At 55.8% G+C, this 13,291-nt stretch overlaps 6 protein-coding genes across 6 annotated transcripts; 2 read left to right on the top strand and 4 right to left on the bottom strand.

Moving 5' to 3' along the window:
- Positions 1–281: 281 nt before the first annotated feature.
- On the bottom strand, positions 282–671 carry PG997_006776 (uncharacterized protein; the record flags this gene model as incomplete). Its single annotated transcript, XM_066811091.1, has 2 exons — positions 282–500; positions 552–671. 2 exons carry the CDS (start codon positions 669–671, stop codon positions 282–284), a joined length of 339 nt encoding a protein of 112 aa, XP_066670014.1.
- A 645-nt stretch (positions 672–1,316) lies between these two features.
- PG997_006777 (uncharacterized protein) lies at positions 1,317–1,508 on the bottom strand (the record flags this gene model as incomplete). The annotated part of the gene is made up of 1 exon (XM_066811092.1): positions 1,317–1,508. The coding sequence occupies one exon, from the start codon at positions 1,506–1,508 to the stop codon at positions 1,317–1,319; it is 192 nt and encodes a 63-aa protein (XP_066670015.1).
- An 8-nt stretch (positions 1,509–1,516) lies between these two features.
- On the bottom strand, positions 1,517–2,311 carry PG997_006778 (Quinone oxidoreductase 2; the record flags this gene model as incomplete). The annotated part of the gene is made up of 1 exon (XM_066811093.1): positions 1,517–2,311. The coding sequence occupies one exon, from the start codon at positions 2,309–2,311 to the stop codon at positions 1,517–1,519; it is 795 nt and encodes a 264-aa protein (XP_066670016.1).
- Positions 2,312–3,494: 1,183 nt separating this feature from the next.
- Positions 3,495–3,782, top strand: PG997_006779 (uncharacterized protein; the record flags this gene model as incomplete). Its single annotated transcript, XM_066811094.1, has 1 exon — positions 3,495–3,782. The coding sequence occupies one exon, from the start codon at positions 3,495–3,497 to the stop codon at positions 3,780–3,782; it is 288 nt and encodes a 95-aa protein (XP_066670017.1).
- A 950-nt stretch (positions 3,783–4,732) lies between these two features.
- PG997_006780 (uncharacterized protein) lies at positions 4,733–6,383 on the top strand (the record flags this gene model as incomplete). The annotated part of the gene is made up of 4 exons (XM_066811095.1): positions 4,733–4,748; positions 4,947–5,134; positions 5,221–5,516; positions 5,648–6,383. The coding sequence occupies 4 exons, from the start codon at positions 4,733–4,735 to the stop codon at positions 6,381–6,383; spliced, it is 1,236 nt and encodes a 411-aa protein (XP_066670018.1).
- Positions 6,384–8,481: 2,098 nt separating this feature from the next.
- Positions 8,482–9,474, bottom strand: PG997_006781 (uncharacterized protein; the record flags this gene model as incomplete). The annotated part of the gene is made up of 1 exon (XM_066811096.1): positions 8,482–9,474. The coding sequence occupies one exon, from the start codon at positions 9,472–9,474 to the stop codon at positions 8,482–8,484; it is 993 nt and encodes a 330-aa protein (XP_066670019.1).
- Between the last annotated feature and the right edge of the window lie 3,817 nt (positions 9,475–13,291).

Below are 13,291 nucleotides of genomic sequence, written 5' to 3' on the forward strand. Positions count from 1 at the left end.
GGACGAAAAAAGGGGCACTTGCCTTTCCCGGTCCTCAAGAACTTCGCCAGAGTTGAGTCTTCGGAAGCTCGCTTCAGATGTCTCTGAAACCAAGGACTTCGTGGAAAAGAACCACCCCCGACTATCTGCTCAACAGGATAAAGAGCTCGGGCAAGTCCTGCTCATCAACCACACTGTTCCAGAACCCCCTTCCTCCTTACCCGCAAATCATTCGTGCCCTACACAAGTTTCCAAGAGCAGGCCGTTCCCGGCTCGAACAACTTGTTCACCGTCCGAGGTGACTATCGAGATGGCGAACAGGAGCCCATCGTCAGACGGATATCATCACCGGGCGACTCCCCTCTCGACGGGAGTGCATCCGTAGAGTTCATCGAGACGATCGCGAGGCTGATCCCATCGTCGCCCGTCCCGTCGTCGGAACTCTGGACCAGAAGACGGCCTGAGCGGCAGTCTCCCATGCCCTTGGGTATCGCATGGAACCGAACCCTGAGCTGGTGTTTCTGAAGCCGGAGGGGAACTTGGGGATGCTACACACCCTGATTGCGGCTGACCAGGATGAACCGCGTCATCCACTCGACCTCCGTTTCCAGCTGGCGCGCAGCTTGTCGGAAGCGGTACTCGGAGTCCGCGTTCAGGGACTGGTGCATAAGAACATCCGGCGCCACTATCATGAGTGGTGGCACGCAGTGGGTTGAGGACATGTACCGCCACCCCCGACGGCAGGGCATGCGCGTACAGGAAAGATACAACATAGCGCACGATATCTACAGCCTGAGCGTGTGCCTGCTCCGACTCGCTCGCGACAATCTGCCGCAGAGAATAGGTCGCGGGTACTGCGAGCTAGTCGTCGCTTGCTTAACGGTCTTGGACCACCCCCGGTGGTTCCCACGAGGATGTGGACTGGAAGGCGATGAGCAAGACGGAAGCAAGGGGTCGCTTTCAGGGAGCTCATCCTTTCTTTCTTTACCGACAGGTCGGCTTTATTCGACGGATAGGCCTTGGCGGTATTCCAGCTGTTGGCCAAGACATTTATCTCATTTGATTCAGACCGTGTCTCCCCGCGTTCCACAAGGTATGTGTCCCAACTTCCGAAATACAGTAAATTTCGGACGCACTTTCCAATCAGAAATCAACCTCATTTTCCTTAAATAAGATATATTTTATCATCCAACCATTGAACTGGTCTATCTATTCTATCGCCCAAACTCCGAATGGCAAAACAAGGCGGCGTCGAACACGCGTGGCTCCGTTTGGTATTGTTCTCCCAGCCACCACTGGTACCGCCAACGCCAAATCCCCTCCTCGATATCCCTCCCTCATTCCCGGCAGTGGTTCGCGACGTGGTCGCAGTCGGACGTGTCCTCGGCCAGCGGGAACGTGCTCTTGTACTTCATCAGCACCTCCTTGAAGCGCAGGGGCCGGCGGCCCGTCAGCCGCTCCACCACGTCCGACGTCTCGAGCATGTAGCCCTTGGCGACCATCTCGCCGCAGCAGAGCAGGTCCTCCATGCAGAGCTTCATCGGTAGCCCCCGAAGTCGCCCTGCGCGTCGTCGGGCAGGCCCTTGTCGGCCCACCACCGCCGCAGCTCGGCGTCGGGCATGTCGACGAACTCGCACTGGTAGCCCGTCTGGTCGCAGATCCAGTCCATGACCTGCCCGTCCGTCACCGCCTCGGGGCCCGTCACGTGGTACACCTTGTTGGCCTGGCCCCGGCCCAGCAGCAGCGCGGCCAGCACGCGCCCGCAGTCGTCGCGCGCCACGTACGCGCCCCGCACGTGGTGCGTGTTGTTGAGCCACGAGTCGCCGCAGAACTGCCAGCAGGGCACGAACAGCTCGGCGATGTTGTCGGCGTACAGGTAGTTGCGCTGGATGTTGTACTCGAGCCCGCTCGCCTTGATGAGCTTCTCGATGTGGGCGTGGTCGCGCGGCAGGAAGGGCAGGTCCTCCTCCTTTTCCACTTCTTGGCCGGCGCCCACAAACGACGTGTAGCAGATGCGGCGCACCCCGCACTGCTTGCAGGCCTCGATGACGCGGGCCGCCTGCGCCCGGCGCTCGCCGAAGGCCCACGTCGACACCATGGAGACGGCCTCGGCGCCCTGGAAGACGGCCAGCAGGCTCGCCGTGTCGTCGTAGTTGGCCTCGGCCACCTCGATGCCCTTGGCCTGCCAGGCCTCCAGGGTCTCCTTGGGGATGTTGCTGAGCTTGTGCGAGGTGAAGACGAGCTTGTCTTCGGGCTTGACAATCTCGGCGGCAAAGGCGGCGGCGGCGCTGCCGAGCTTGCCATCCGCTCCCGTCAGGACGTACTTAGGCATTTTAGTTTCGTCTTTGGGCCAGTGGCTGTAGTAGATAGGGGTGATGATGTTGGTGTATTGGTGTGTGTGGGTTGATGGTTGTGCTGCTAATCTTTGTCTTTGGAATATCCGAATAATGAAGAAGTCCTCCAGCAGCAACCGAACCCGCCACGGCCGGCATCCTCAGCACTTTTATAGCGGCGTATTTGCCTCATGGTGCGGTGCGTATTTAATGCTGTCATGCGGCTGGCCTGGTCTTCATCAGGTTCCCTCCCTTGTTTTTGCGATGTTGATGGTCTGATGAGCGTGGGTAGCAGCTGGCCGTCTCCTCATCAGCCCACGTATCCCGGAATGGCGTGTTGCCGCATGCAGGATAGCCCACTGTGCATTGGGCCAATCGCCAATGGCACCGGGGCCCAGTCAGTAGTCGGCACCCGCCGCGAGAGCCTGCAAGACCCTGCGACGCCCTGCGAGACCCTAGCACCACCGACCGGCAGATCACCAGGTCGCCTGCCTTATTTGATCGCCACTGCTTTGTCAGGGTCGGATCTGCCTGCAGAGATCTTTGCCTCCTTTTTCCTTTCCCAAAGATTCGGTCTCGAATCCCCAGCGATCTGTTGGAGATGCCCTTTTTTTCGAAGTTCGAACCTCGGGAAGATGCCGACCACCTTTCGCTTCGGCCGAATTCACACAAGACGCCGATCCTGATGCATCGTATGATTTTGTGCTCCACCACGCACGGCCAGATGGAACGGCGAGTGTCGACGACTTGTGCACTGGCCTGCCTCTGCTCTGAGAACCTCAGACAAATCCCGATCACCTCCACTGCGATTGGCTGGCCCTTCGAATATTTCCCGGAGCCGTCTGCGGCGAAACGAAATCCCCTCTTTACTCCGGCAAAGCGCCTAGACTTTCAGCTCTCTTTTCAAGGCGGACCGGCCTGCTGCAGAGCCAGCTGTCAACCGAAGATGCGAGATCTCATGAAGATCCTGCCAAACGTCGTAACAATTGCCCGGTGAGGGGTACCAACTTCGGTAGAACTCCAGTTGCGAGAGATTTTCAGTTCCATCTACGCCGCCCCGTCTGCCACATCTCGGCTATCCAGGACGTGGGGGGTGAGTGACGAGATCCCTGCTTTGGACAGCCATTTTTCAGTCATATCAGCAATTCTGCAGTGGTGCATCATCTTTGATATCGGCTATGTATGCGCTGGCCGCAGGATTTGCGGAGCAGACAGCGGATACCGCCAGAGGCCGAGCCGCCACCCGACGCTCTCCGGCTCGAGGCCAAACCCCGCGCCCGCGGTCCGGATTCCCGCCGGCTTGAGAACGTCCAGGCAGAAGGACCTCGCGTCGCGATACGATGGAGGGAGTTGTCCGTACAAAGCCCTCCGCGTGTGCACTCCCAAGGGCCAGTCATTAGTCGTGGTCTTGGACACGATTGCGAAGTCGCGCACCACGGCAGCGGCGGCACCACTGGCTCAAAGGAGTAAGTCGATGCGGGAGGGGGGGAGGAGAAAACCTGGGGATGGATGCGTCAGCTCGGCGCTGGTGCTAACAACCCCAGGAATCTGGGCGGCACCACCGCGAGGAACCAGATGCATTGGGAGTCCCCCGCACACACACACGCACACCTCTCTGGATCACGAGATGTCGGGCTCCTAGTGGCCTGCCGCTTTCAGAGGCTTGCCGAGACAGGCACTGGGGTTGCTCCGCTCCTCCGTTGCCTGGCGCCGTGCCTTGCATCGTTCATCACATGTTCCTTGGGTTCCGGGGCTTCAAGCCTTCAACCCCAACTTCCTTCCTTCTTGGGTGTGGTCGATTACTTGTCTTTGCCTGCCGAGCCACCGTCACTGTCCCATCCCGTCCACACCCTCGGCTCAAGAAGACTATAGTTTTCGAAGTCCGGGGAAGCTGATCGTGAGCCAAGTAGGTGACGTCGCATACGACGAGGGACACATGACCGACACTGACAATGCCCAGCCAAAGTCATTAACTAGTCCAGGGCAGCAACACCAACAACACTATACCGGGAGAGGCTCCGGTATCCACCGAACAGGCTATTTCCCTGTGTGTGTAAACTCCTTCCCCACACCCTTTTTTTCGATTGCCTTTCCCCGCATATTGTTTTTTGCCCAATACAATGCCGGCCTATATATAGGAGCACCAATCACAGGGTCCCCCTACCAGGGCATATCCCGGGCCACGTTTCGGGCCAAGGGTCCTGACAAGATGCCCGAGTCAGGTTTTCCATGGTCACGACCTGCCCCGTGCCAGCCAAAAACAAAAAGGCCGTTGATTGAAATAGGGTCTGGGTAGTATTCTCCGTGCGACTAGCATGATCTGGAGTGGGTAATTCATGCCTTGGTCTCAGCAAAAAGACACCAAAAAGAAATGATAGTTGTTTCGTTGCCCGCCCTGTTTCGTTTTAGACGATGGCCAGATGGGCTCGGCGAACCGTGCCTGGATGGCAGGCACGGAAGATGACATGCCGGTGGAAGAAAGAGAAAAGTAATATATAGGGGAGGTGTCGTTGATCCCATACCGTAAACAGGTTTCGGTTCGTCTTGCTATACACGTTCATTCTTTCATCCCATCTTCCACTTCCCTCCCTCTCTCCCACTCCGTTTCGAAACACGCCCGCCCCGATGATGCAGATCTGCCGGGCCGCAGTCGTCGGACTGCTCAGCGTCGCCCTGCCGCAGCTCGCGCTGGCCGCTCCGCCCCCTCGGCCCCCGCCGCGACGCTGGCCGAGCGCGCCACGACGACGCTGTCGGACGTGACCATCTTCTCGCCGCCCTCCAACGCGGGCTGGGTCGACCCGCGCGTCCTGTACGCGCGCGCCGTGGGCCCTGACCTCGGGCACCCTGCTCGCGACCTGGGAGAACTACTCGCCCGAGCCGCCGCAGGTGTACTTCCCCCGTCTACCAGTCGACCGATAAAGGCCAGACCTGGACCGAGGTCGGCGCCGTGCGCGACACCGAGAACGGCTGGGGCCTGCGCTACCAGCCCACCCTGTTCGAGCTGCCGCAGGCCGTCGGCGCGTTCCCGGCCGGCACCGTCCTCGCCGCGGGGAACAGCATCCCGACCGACCTCAGCCAGACCAAGATCGACGTCTACGCCAGCACCGACGGCGGCGCCACCTGGACCTTCGCCAGCAGCGTCGCGAGCGGCGGCGAGGCGCGGCCGAACAACGGGCTCACGCCCGTCTGGGAGCCCATGTTCATGTGAGTTTCTTATGTTACGATGTTCTTTCTCCCAAGTACTTATGCATAATACGTACTGGGTAGCTGACCTCTTCTTCTTCTTCTTCTGCAGGGTCTTCGACAACCAGCTCGTCTGCTACTACTCCGACCAGCGCGACCCCAAATACGGCCAAAAGCTCGTGCACCAAACCACGACCGACCTCAAGACCTGGTCCCCCCCTCGTCGACGACGTCCGCGACGACGCCAACTACGCCGCCCGCCCCGGCATGCCCGCCGTCGCCCCCTTACCCGACGGCCGCTACATCTACGCCTACGAGCAGTGCGGCACCGACGGCTGCCGCGTGCACTACCGGCTGCCCCAGAGCCCCGTCGACGTGCTGTCGGCCCCGAGCTACAGCCTGCAGTCCACCCGGGGCACCCGGCCCACCAGCTCGCCCTACGTCGTCGTCTGGAACAACGACACCGTCGTCCTGAGCGCCGGCTCCGGCTCCCAGCTCTTCGTCAACCGCAAGCTCGGCGCCCCCGACGCCTGGGTCGAGTACGCGACCCCGCAGCCGGCCGCCTACTCGCGCGGCCTCGCCCTGCTCGGCAAGGCCGACCCGGACGCCCTCATGCTCATCGGCGCCGGCGGCCTGCCGCCCAGCACCACGAACCGCGTCAGCGTGAGCGTCATCGACCTGCGGGCCACCCTCGGGCAGTCTCCTTCTTCTTCTGGGGGCGCCGCCGCCGCCGCCAACAGCAACAGCAACAGCAACAGCAACAGCATTCTTAATAGTAATGATATCATCGGAAGCGGGGACGGACAGGCCGCCGCGAGCAACGGCGCCGCCGTGAGCAGCGGCGGGGTGCGGCGGCGCCATTTGCCTCCTTGGAGGCGGAACTACTAGTGCTGGGCCACTCACTGTGATGCGGTTCTCTCGTTCGACCATCGAGGGGCGGCACCCTGCTGGCCCCCTGGACACCCCAATGACGGTGGGATGAGGGAAGGGAAATGGATGATAACGAGACTTGTTTCCATGTATTGTCTATTTATTTAATGTTACAAACACAACCCAATCGAGCGAATCATTGCAATGGTAGCAGGTGTCATTCCACATCGGGCGGCGGTTCCTCCCCTCTCACCTGAACACCAGGTCGAGCCAAGTGTAGATTCCGAGAGGCTGATGGTATAAGTACAAGTTGCAAGAAAGACCAAGTAGTCGACTCCCGTCGGCTGTTGCTCCACCTGAAGTTTCGAGACGACCCAAATAATTCTTATCACATGGGTAGGTAGGGTACGAGACATAACCCACACGAGTCACATAAGATGATAGAAGACTGGCAGAAGCTTGGGATACTTTTATATTTTTTTTATCTGTACATTTGACTTGGTGACGAGATCCAACTCCGGTTACCCTCGAGTACGCTGCTTGTCCTTGCGCGTCCTCTGATTAAGGTACCGGAAGTCGTATGAATAATCGCCATCATGTCGGGGGCACTGGTAGCTTGTTCGTACTGGACCCCTTCGGTTCTTTCATTGTATCCTCTGTTGATCGCGTACCAATTTTGTGTCCCAGGGACCACCTCCTCCGGCCATCCCATCCCAACTACCGATCGAATAATACCATCTTTCTTCTCAAATCCATCGTGCCAATCGTAAAAACATCGGAGAAGTGCCTTTTCTGCTAGGCATAAATCATAGGGGGAAAGAAATAATGAAATAAAAGCAAGACAGCCTTGCATTAACCCCCATCAGGTGACCCGAAATCCAAGACCCCCTTTTCTAAAGTGTCTGAACCAGAAAACTCTAAGAATGATGTGCTGCTGATTTGAAAGCTGAGCCGCGAGGTTGGTATAGTCTCGAGCAGAGCCTCTTGCCACAAAGCATGCCATGGCGACAGCGGGCACGCAGGCCAGCTTAAGCCGGGCCGGTCCAGCCCAAGCCAAATAAACCACCCCCAATAAAACAATCCGTGAACGAAAGAAGGGCAAGGTGTCCCAATGCCCCATCCTGAATAGCCCCATATCATGCAGCGAGGCCCGAGTATGGAAGCCTGTGCATGCAACTTGTGTGCTGTGTCGACAGTGGGAATGCGTGGAAACCCTTCTTCCAGAGTTTCTCGAGTGCCAGCAAACCCCCTCATGTCGTGGCAGCCCCATATAACACCCGCTCGCAGTGAAATGACTCGATGCCACCTCATTCAATGCATCAGAAGGAAAAAGGAATCAGCGGGCAGTCAGACCATGGCCATGTACCATGTCATTTGTTTTAAACGCCTCGATGAATCCTCAGTTTTTACCAGCCGGCCCGTATAGGATGCGAAAAAAAAAAAAAACAGAAAGCCGGGATCTATGGGGATAATGAACGCCAAACCGTGAATTACCGAAACCGACCAACACCATTAGACAATTATCGATAGGAAAAAGTCGTGAAAAAAAAACAGAAGCGAATTCAACCCAACACCGTAGTAGGGTTCGGGAGTCGCCGAGGAAAGCAGCGCGTAGACAATCGTATCAGCCTGGCCAAGGTGGTTGGGCTTGGCTAGGCATTGTTTCGACGATGACCGTCACAGGGCGCGCTGAGTCCAAGAAGAAAAACGTAATGCAGTGTCCAGAAGTAGGTATGTCGAGTTCATTTCGAACACCTCTCATCATAACATCGAAATGTGTTGGGTATCTGAAGAGCAAATGTATATCCCTAAATGTGCCGTAGAAGATGTCCAAGTGGACTGTTTTGCAATGCTGTAGGCTGAAAGCTTGCCGAAGGTCCCGAATCGAAGTCCCAGGAGAGCTAATGCATCGGCTCGTCAGTCGCTGGTGTATGAAATCTCCCGTCGTATAAGCAACGTCGGTGGGTTCTCCAGAGTCTTGATTGGATCAGGACAGAATCCCTTGGCCCTCTTCGATGTGGATACCAAATTTTTGCACTACGCGTCGAAACCGAGCAGTAACCAGTAACACCATCATTGATCGTCATCATTCTCTGAATATCGAGTCCTGTGTCGTTCAACCCATAACAGGCTGGCCATAGGGATTGTGATGGAAGTAATGAGCCGGCTTCTGGAGGGACGCCATGCATTGGTTACAGTTGCAGTCAGCAACGCTGCAATCCCAAGCACCATGGCCACCGTAATGTCCGAAGAATGGGTTCTGGTAATGGGATGATCGGTTGCCGAAGGCGCCATGGTGATGGGACATGTTGGACGCAGGATAGTTCCGGTTGTATCCCGCCGATACGGCGGAGCCAAACCAATCGTTGTAGCGGGAGTTAAGCGCTGCAGCCGAGTTAAGATACTCGGGCGTACCATAGCCGGAGTCGGGAGGCGTCAGAGGATCAGCAGGCCAGGTGTTCTGGTACTGGCCTTGCCACGAGTTCTCGCGAGGGCGGAACTTGTTGCGGGATTGCTGCAAACGCTCGAATTCGTTCGTCTCCTCTGGGCTCCAACCATCGTAGGCAATCGAGTGATTGCGGATACGAGGATCCGGCCGCATGGAAGTGACCAAGGGAACGAGTCGCTCGCGGGCAGCGACCTGTGACAAATGGTGATGGGCCATTTGCTCTCTCTCCTTGGTCTCCCGCCACTCCTTCCAGCTGCTCAGCCAGGCGTTGTAGTCACCGCTCTCGTCAAGGTTGACGTACAACGTCCAGTTCATGTGGACGAGCCAATCGGTCTCCATCCTGTTGAGCTCTTGAACCGGAATCCCGCTCACCTCAGACCAAGAGCGGTTTTGGAAGGTGTTGTCGTCGAGGAACTTACTGCCCAGCAACAAGGACACAGTAAGAAGGCGCCAGACTTCGCCCTCATTTGGTTTGAATTGTCGACCAAGGTGCTTCATGGTATTGACTCTCTTGGCAAGGTAGTTCATACCAAGAAGGATTGTCGTGCTTGGCAGACGAGTCGACGTGAGGATCTGGGAGACGAATTTGCGGAAGGCGACCGTGACCGGCGTCTCTGGCAGGACGACTCTCATTGCCATCTCGGCCACATACTCCGCCATAATTTCAACCTCATAATCGAGGACGGCACACACCACCCGGCATCATGGCGGTTGGATAAGAGACTCCGTCAAAGATCTTACGAGGACCTTTGTCGGAGGGGAGGCGATCTGCTTCGAGCGCCTGGAACAGTGGGATTGTGCAGCGAATTGGTTGTTGCCTTGGAATGTTGTCTGCGTGACCAGGGCTGAAGAGAGGCTGGCTGTCGTAGGGGATTCGGCGGTTGGTGGTAGTCTATTGATTGCCTCCAGCCATATGTTGATTTTCGTGTACGGATATCGCAAAGACGAAAAGGAAACAATATATCGATGTTTGGATATAGGAACGGATGCAGAGATTGGGCAACAGGCGGAAAGTTCCTGTGTGTCGACTTGTTGGTCTTCTGATCAAGACTGACTTGATACTACTATCGAGTAATCAAGTCGCCTTGTGGTATGAAGATGGGGTATCGTAAGTCGACGTTGCCGAGATCGTAGGATCCGAGGAATGTTGGTCGTAAAGAAATATTCAAGTCAGACAGTTAAGTCGACCAGAAGTTCTCGTTATATCGGTGCAAGGAAGCCCGATATGAACAGTAGAAGTAGGGTAATTCCGAGGAAAACTCTAAAGCACTGAGGTCATTGTTCCCGGATTAGTATGCTATTGTCCGTAGAGGTGCAGCACAAAGCAAGTCAATGAAACAAAAGTAGGAATGACAGACACAATGGTCTGTGTGACTGAATTGGGAAGAACCGGACGACAATAGAATGTGGGAGCGCTTTTTGAGGAATGTCGGAGACCAAGGGGAAGAAAAGTCAAATCCAGAAGACACGGCGGATTGGACGCCTCTAGTTGGAGCGATACAAATATGGCAGAGAGAGTTTGTCAACGACGCGGCGTTGTCAAACCAACAAGCTACCGACTGGCCCCGGTGCAAAGATTGAACGATGGGAAAGAAAAGAAAATTTTCCGACAAGTTTGCAATCCGAGGTTGAAGGCTAACGGCAACGGAGAAAAGCTGCATGAGTCGTAGGTGACTTTTCCTGTGACCAGGATGCGACACCAACTATCAAAACAGTCGGGAAATGAGAAGATGCGTGTCGTGTCGTAGGCGGTCCGGGGGGGTGCTTGTGTGTGTGGCAGGCTAGTCGGGCCACTGGACGAACAATTTCGACTGCGTGTATGTAGTGGGTACGTCCAAACTCGAATTCGACAGGCAAACCAGCGCGCGCAAGGGGAGAGGCAGTGCAGGCAAGCTTTTTGGAGGGCAGATATGCTCAGTCAACACGACGAAATAGAAATCATGGCTTACCTGGTGAAGTGGTAGAAGCTGACAATCAAGTCCTGCTACCACACAAACACACGTACACAATCGTAAGGACCTCGAGGGTACAAGAGGGTGGTGAATGTGTTCGTTCGAACGATTGATTCGTAGGGTGAGTGACTCTTTTCGGTGTTCTGTCGTCCTTCCACAGGGGCCCTCCGGTCAAGAAAGGCAACGTTGGTGGATGGGGAGCGAGCAGAAGAAAGGAGAAAAGCAGGTCGCTTTTTCCACGCTCCGGAGATCAGTCGAAGGAGAAGGAGAGGTGCGAATTGGTCGGTCCGTCCTCAGGTCCTCTCAGCACAGGCGTCTCTGCGCAGCAACCGGCTGTACGAGCTCAGAGCCGAATAAGACAGTACTGGGCTGAGCCGAGCGTTTGGGGCTTGGGTAGCGCTTCTTCGGCTTTTTTGGTCTCTTGTCCCGAGGGTGGTCAGTCGATCTCGTGGGCGGATCGTAAAGAAATAACCTGAATCCAGACGCCGGTTTACCCTCAATGAATCAGTTCTTCGATTGAGGTTCCTTTGCCAGCTTGAAATGACCAGTCGCGGAGTTCGAGGTAGAGGAGAGAGGTGATGGGGAGTGGGAAGGGAGAGTCGGATGTGAGAGACTGGGGTGGGAAGGGCCTCGAGGAAGAGTACTTTTTGAGACTGCTGCTGGGTTTGGTGGTGGTGGTTGAATGGAGCCACTACGCACTACAGGAACTGGAGCCCAGCACACTCTGATGACTGGCGCTGCGGGCTGCTGGGCGGGTTGGCGGGTGGGATGGGACAGTACAGTCAGTGAGAGTGATGGAGGGAGTGGAGGAATGACCAGGTGAGATGCAAAATCCAATCCAAACCCCAATTCGGTCCACTTGCTTGCTCCTGAGCCCAGTGGAGACAAGGGTTTTGGACGGACCAGTAACGGTACAAGAAATCGTGGAGGGTCAGGGGCGGGCCCAGTCCAAAACCCATTGAAAGCAAGGGCCATGCCATGATGCGGGTATTCGAGTAGGGTAGTGGTAGGCAAGTAGGTACTACTTCAAGAAGCCCAGTAAAAAAAAATATCGACTACCTGCCGAGCAAAGTCTGTAGGTATGGTATGTATTGAGTGACGAACGTTCGATGATGATTTTTTCTTTTCTTTCTTCTCGTGCTCGGTCTACCCATTTCCGTCTGCCGTACGCAAGTATTCATTCTCTGACTCGTAATCTTGGATACATTGTGCATGGGTGAGCGCATTTGTCCGCGTCTTCCCTTCGCGCGCCTGGAGATGTCAAGTGTCAAGTCGTCGAACTGGTTAGACCCAGTAGTCAGGATACGTGTGCAGCCCGAATCTATTGATCAATACAACAATTCATCACGGCTGTCAGGGAAGGGCCTCTGAGGACGTACTCGGCTCACTGCAGAAAAGCCCTGTGCGCACTGGCCTGGCTCGGCTCTGTGTCCCCTGTGAGTCTGCTTGCAAATACAAAGTCCGTCCTGTTCTGGGTGGGGAGGGTACAAGCGAGGTTGTATCAATCCAATCCATTCTCCAGGTCCACTTCTGGGGCTTTTTTGGCCTGCGTCTGAGAGGGAGGCGTTTATTTTCCCTCTCTGCCAGAACGCTTGCAGGCTTTTGCTCCATTCGATGATGGGAGTCTATGCTAGTCTTGTCTTGTCCCGACACCCTGTCACTTTTTCAATGGGGTATGACCTTGTATGGTGCGTGGGAAACGGAGCTAAAGGGAAAACGGAACCTACCTAGCCAACCTAGCCAGACGCAAGCAAGCAAGATCTGAAGCGTCGCACGGGAAGGCTGGGCATCGATGCGACGGTATCCAAAAGAAAAAGTCGCGCAAAAAACCCCCGAGCGAAAGAAGGCCCATTGAGCCAAGGTCCCATTTTGATACATACGAGATGCTGGCAAGATGGTATCGATGGAAATTCTTGGAATGGTCTGGTCGATCAATCTCATTGCGTCGTTTCGTATGTTGCCAGACATCTGTGCATGGTATGCACCGTATGCACAGTGGTTTGGTAGCCGGTCTCACCCCCATGTCTATCTACAAGTATGTGGAAGATTGTATCATACAGGCCAGAGGCCTAATCTGGTTGCTTAGATGATGCCTATGGGAAAGACAGGCATCACGATTGACCAGCAGCCATCGAGAGAGTGTGGTCTGGTGGTTGCGTAATAAACGACCACACCTGTTTTATTACTGAGAGTGTAGGTGTGTGTATTAGTGTACGGATATACTTACTCATTTGACGATCATGGACGGTTTGGGGATGGGCCTCTGGGATGGTCTCACCGACTCAACGGTACGAAAGTAGCGTGGCCCTAGCAGTAGAACGCGACCCATGCCCCATGCGGCATAGACTATTTGAAGTTCTGGCCAGGGCTTCTCCGTTTCTTTCTCTTTTTTTTTGTTGCCTGCATTTCGAGCCCTGGTGCTGGGCCACTGGACCCTGAAGATTTCATGCTGATTAGCTTGCTGTTGCCCGGAGCACCAAGGCCGAGCTACCTTGAAGCTGGCAGGCTGGCAGGCTGGCGGGCTA

The sequence above is a fragment of the Apiospora hydei genome (assembly GCF_038363865.1).
Source record: "Apiospora hydei strain CBS 114990 chromosome Unknown utg000005l_segment0_segment0, whole genome shotgun sequence".
In the NCBI taxonomy this organism is placed as follows: domain Eukaryota; kingdom Fungi; phylum Ascomycota; class Sordariomycetes; order Amphisphaeriales; family Apiosporaceae; genus Apiospora; species Apiospora hydei.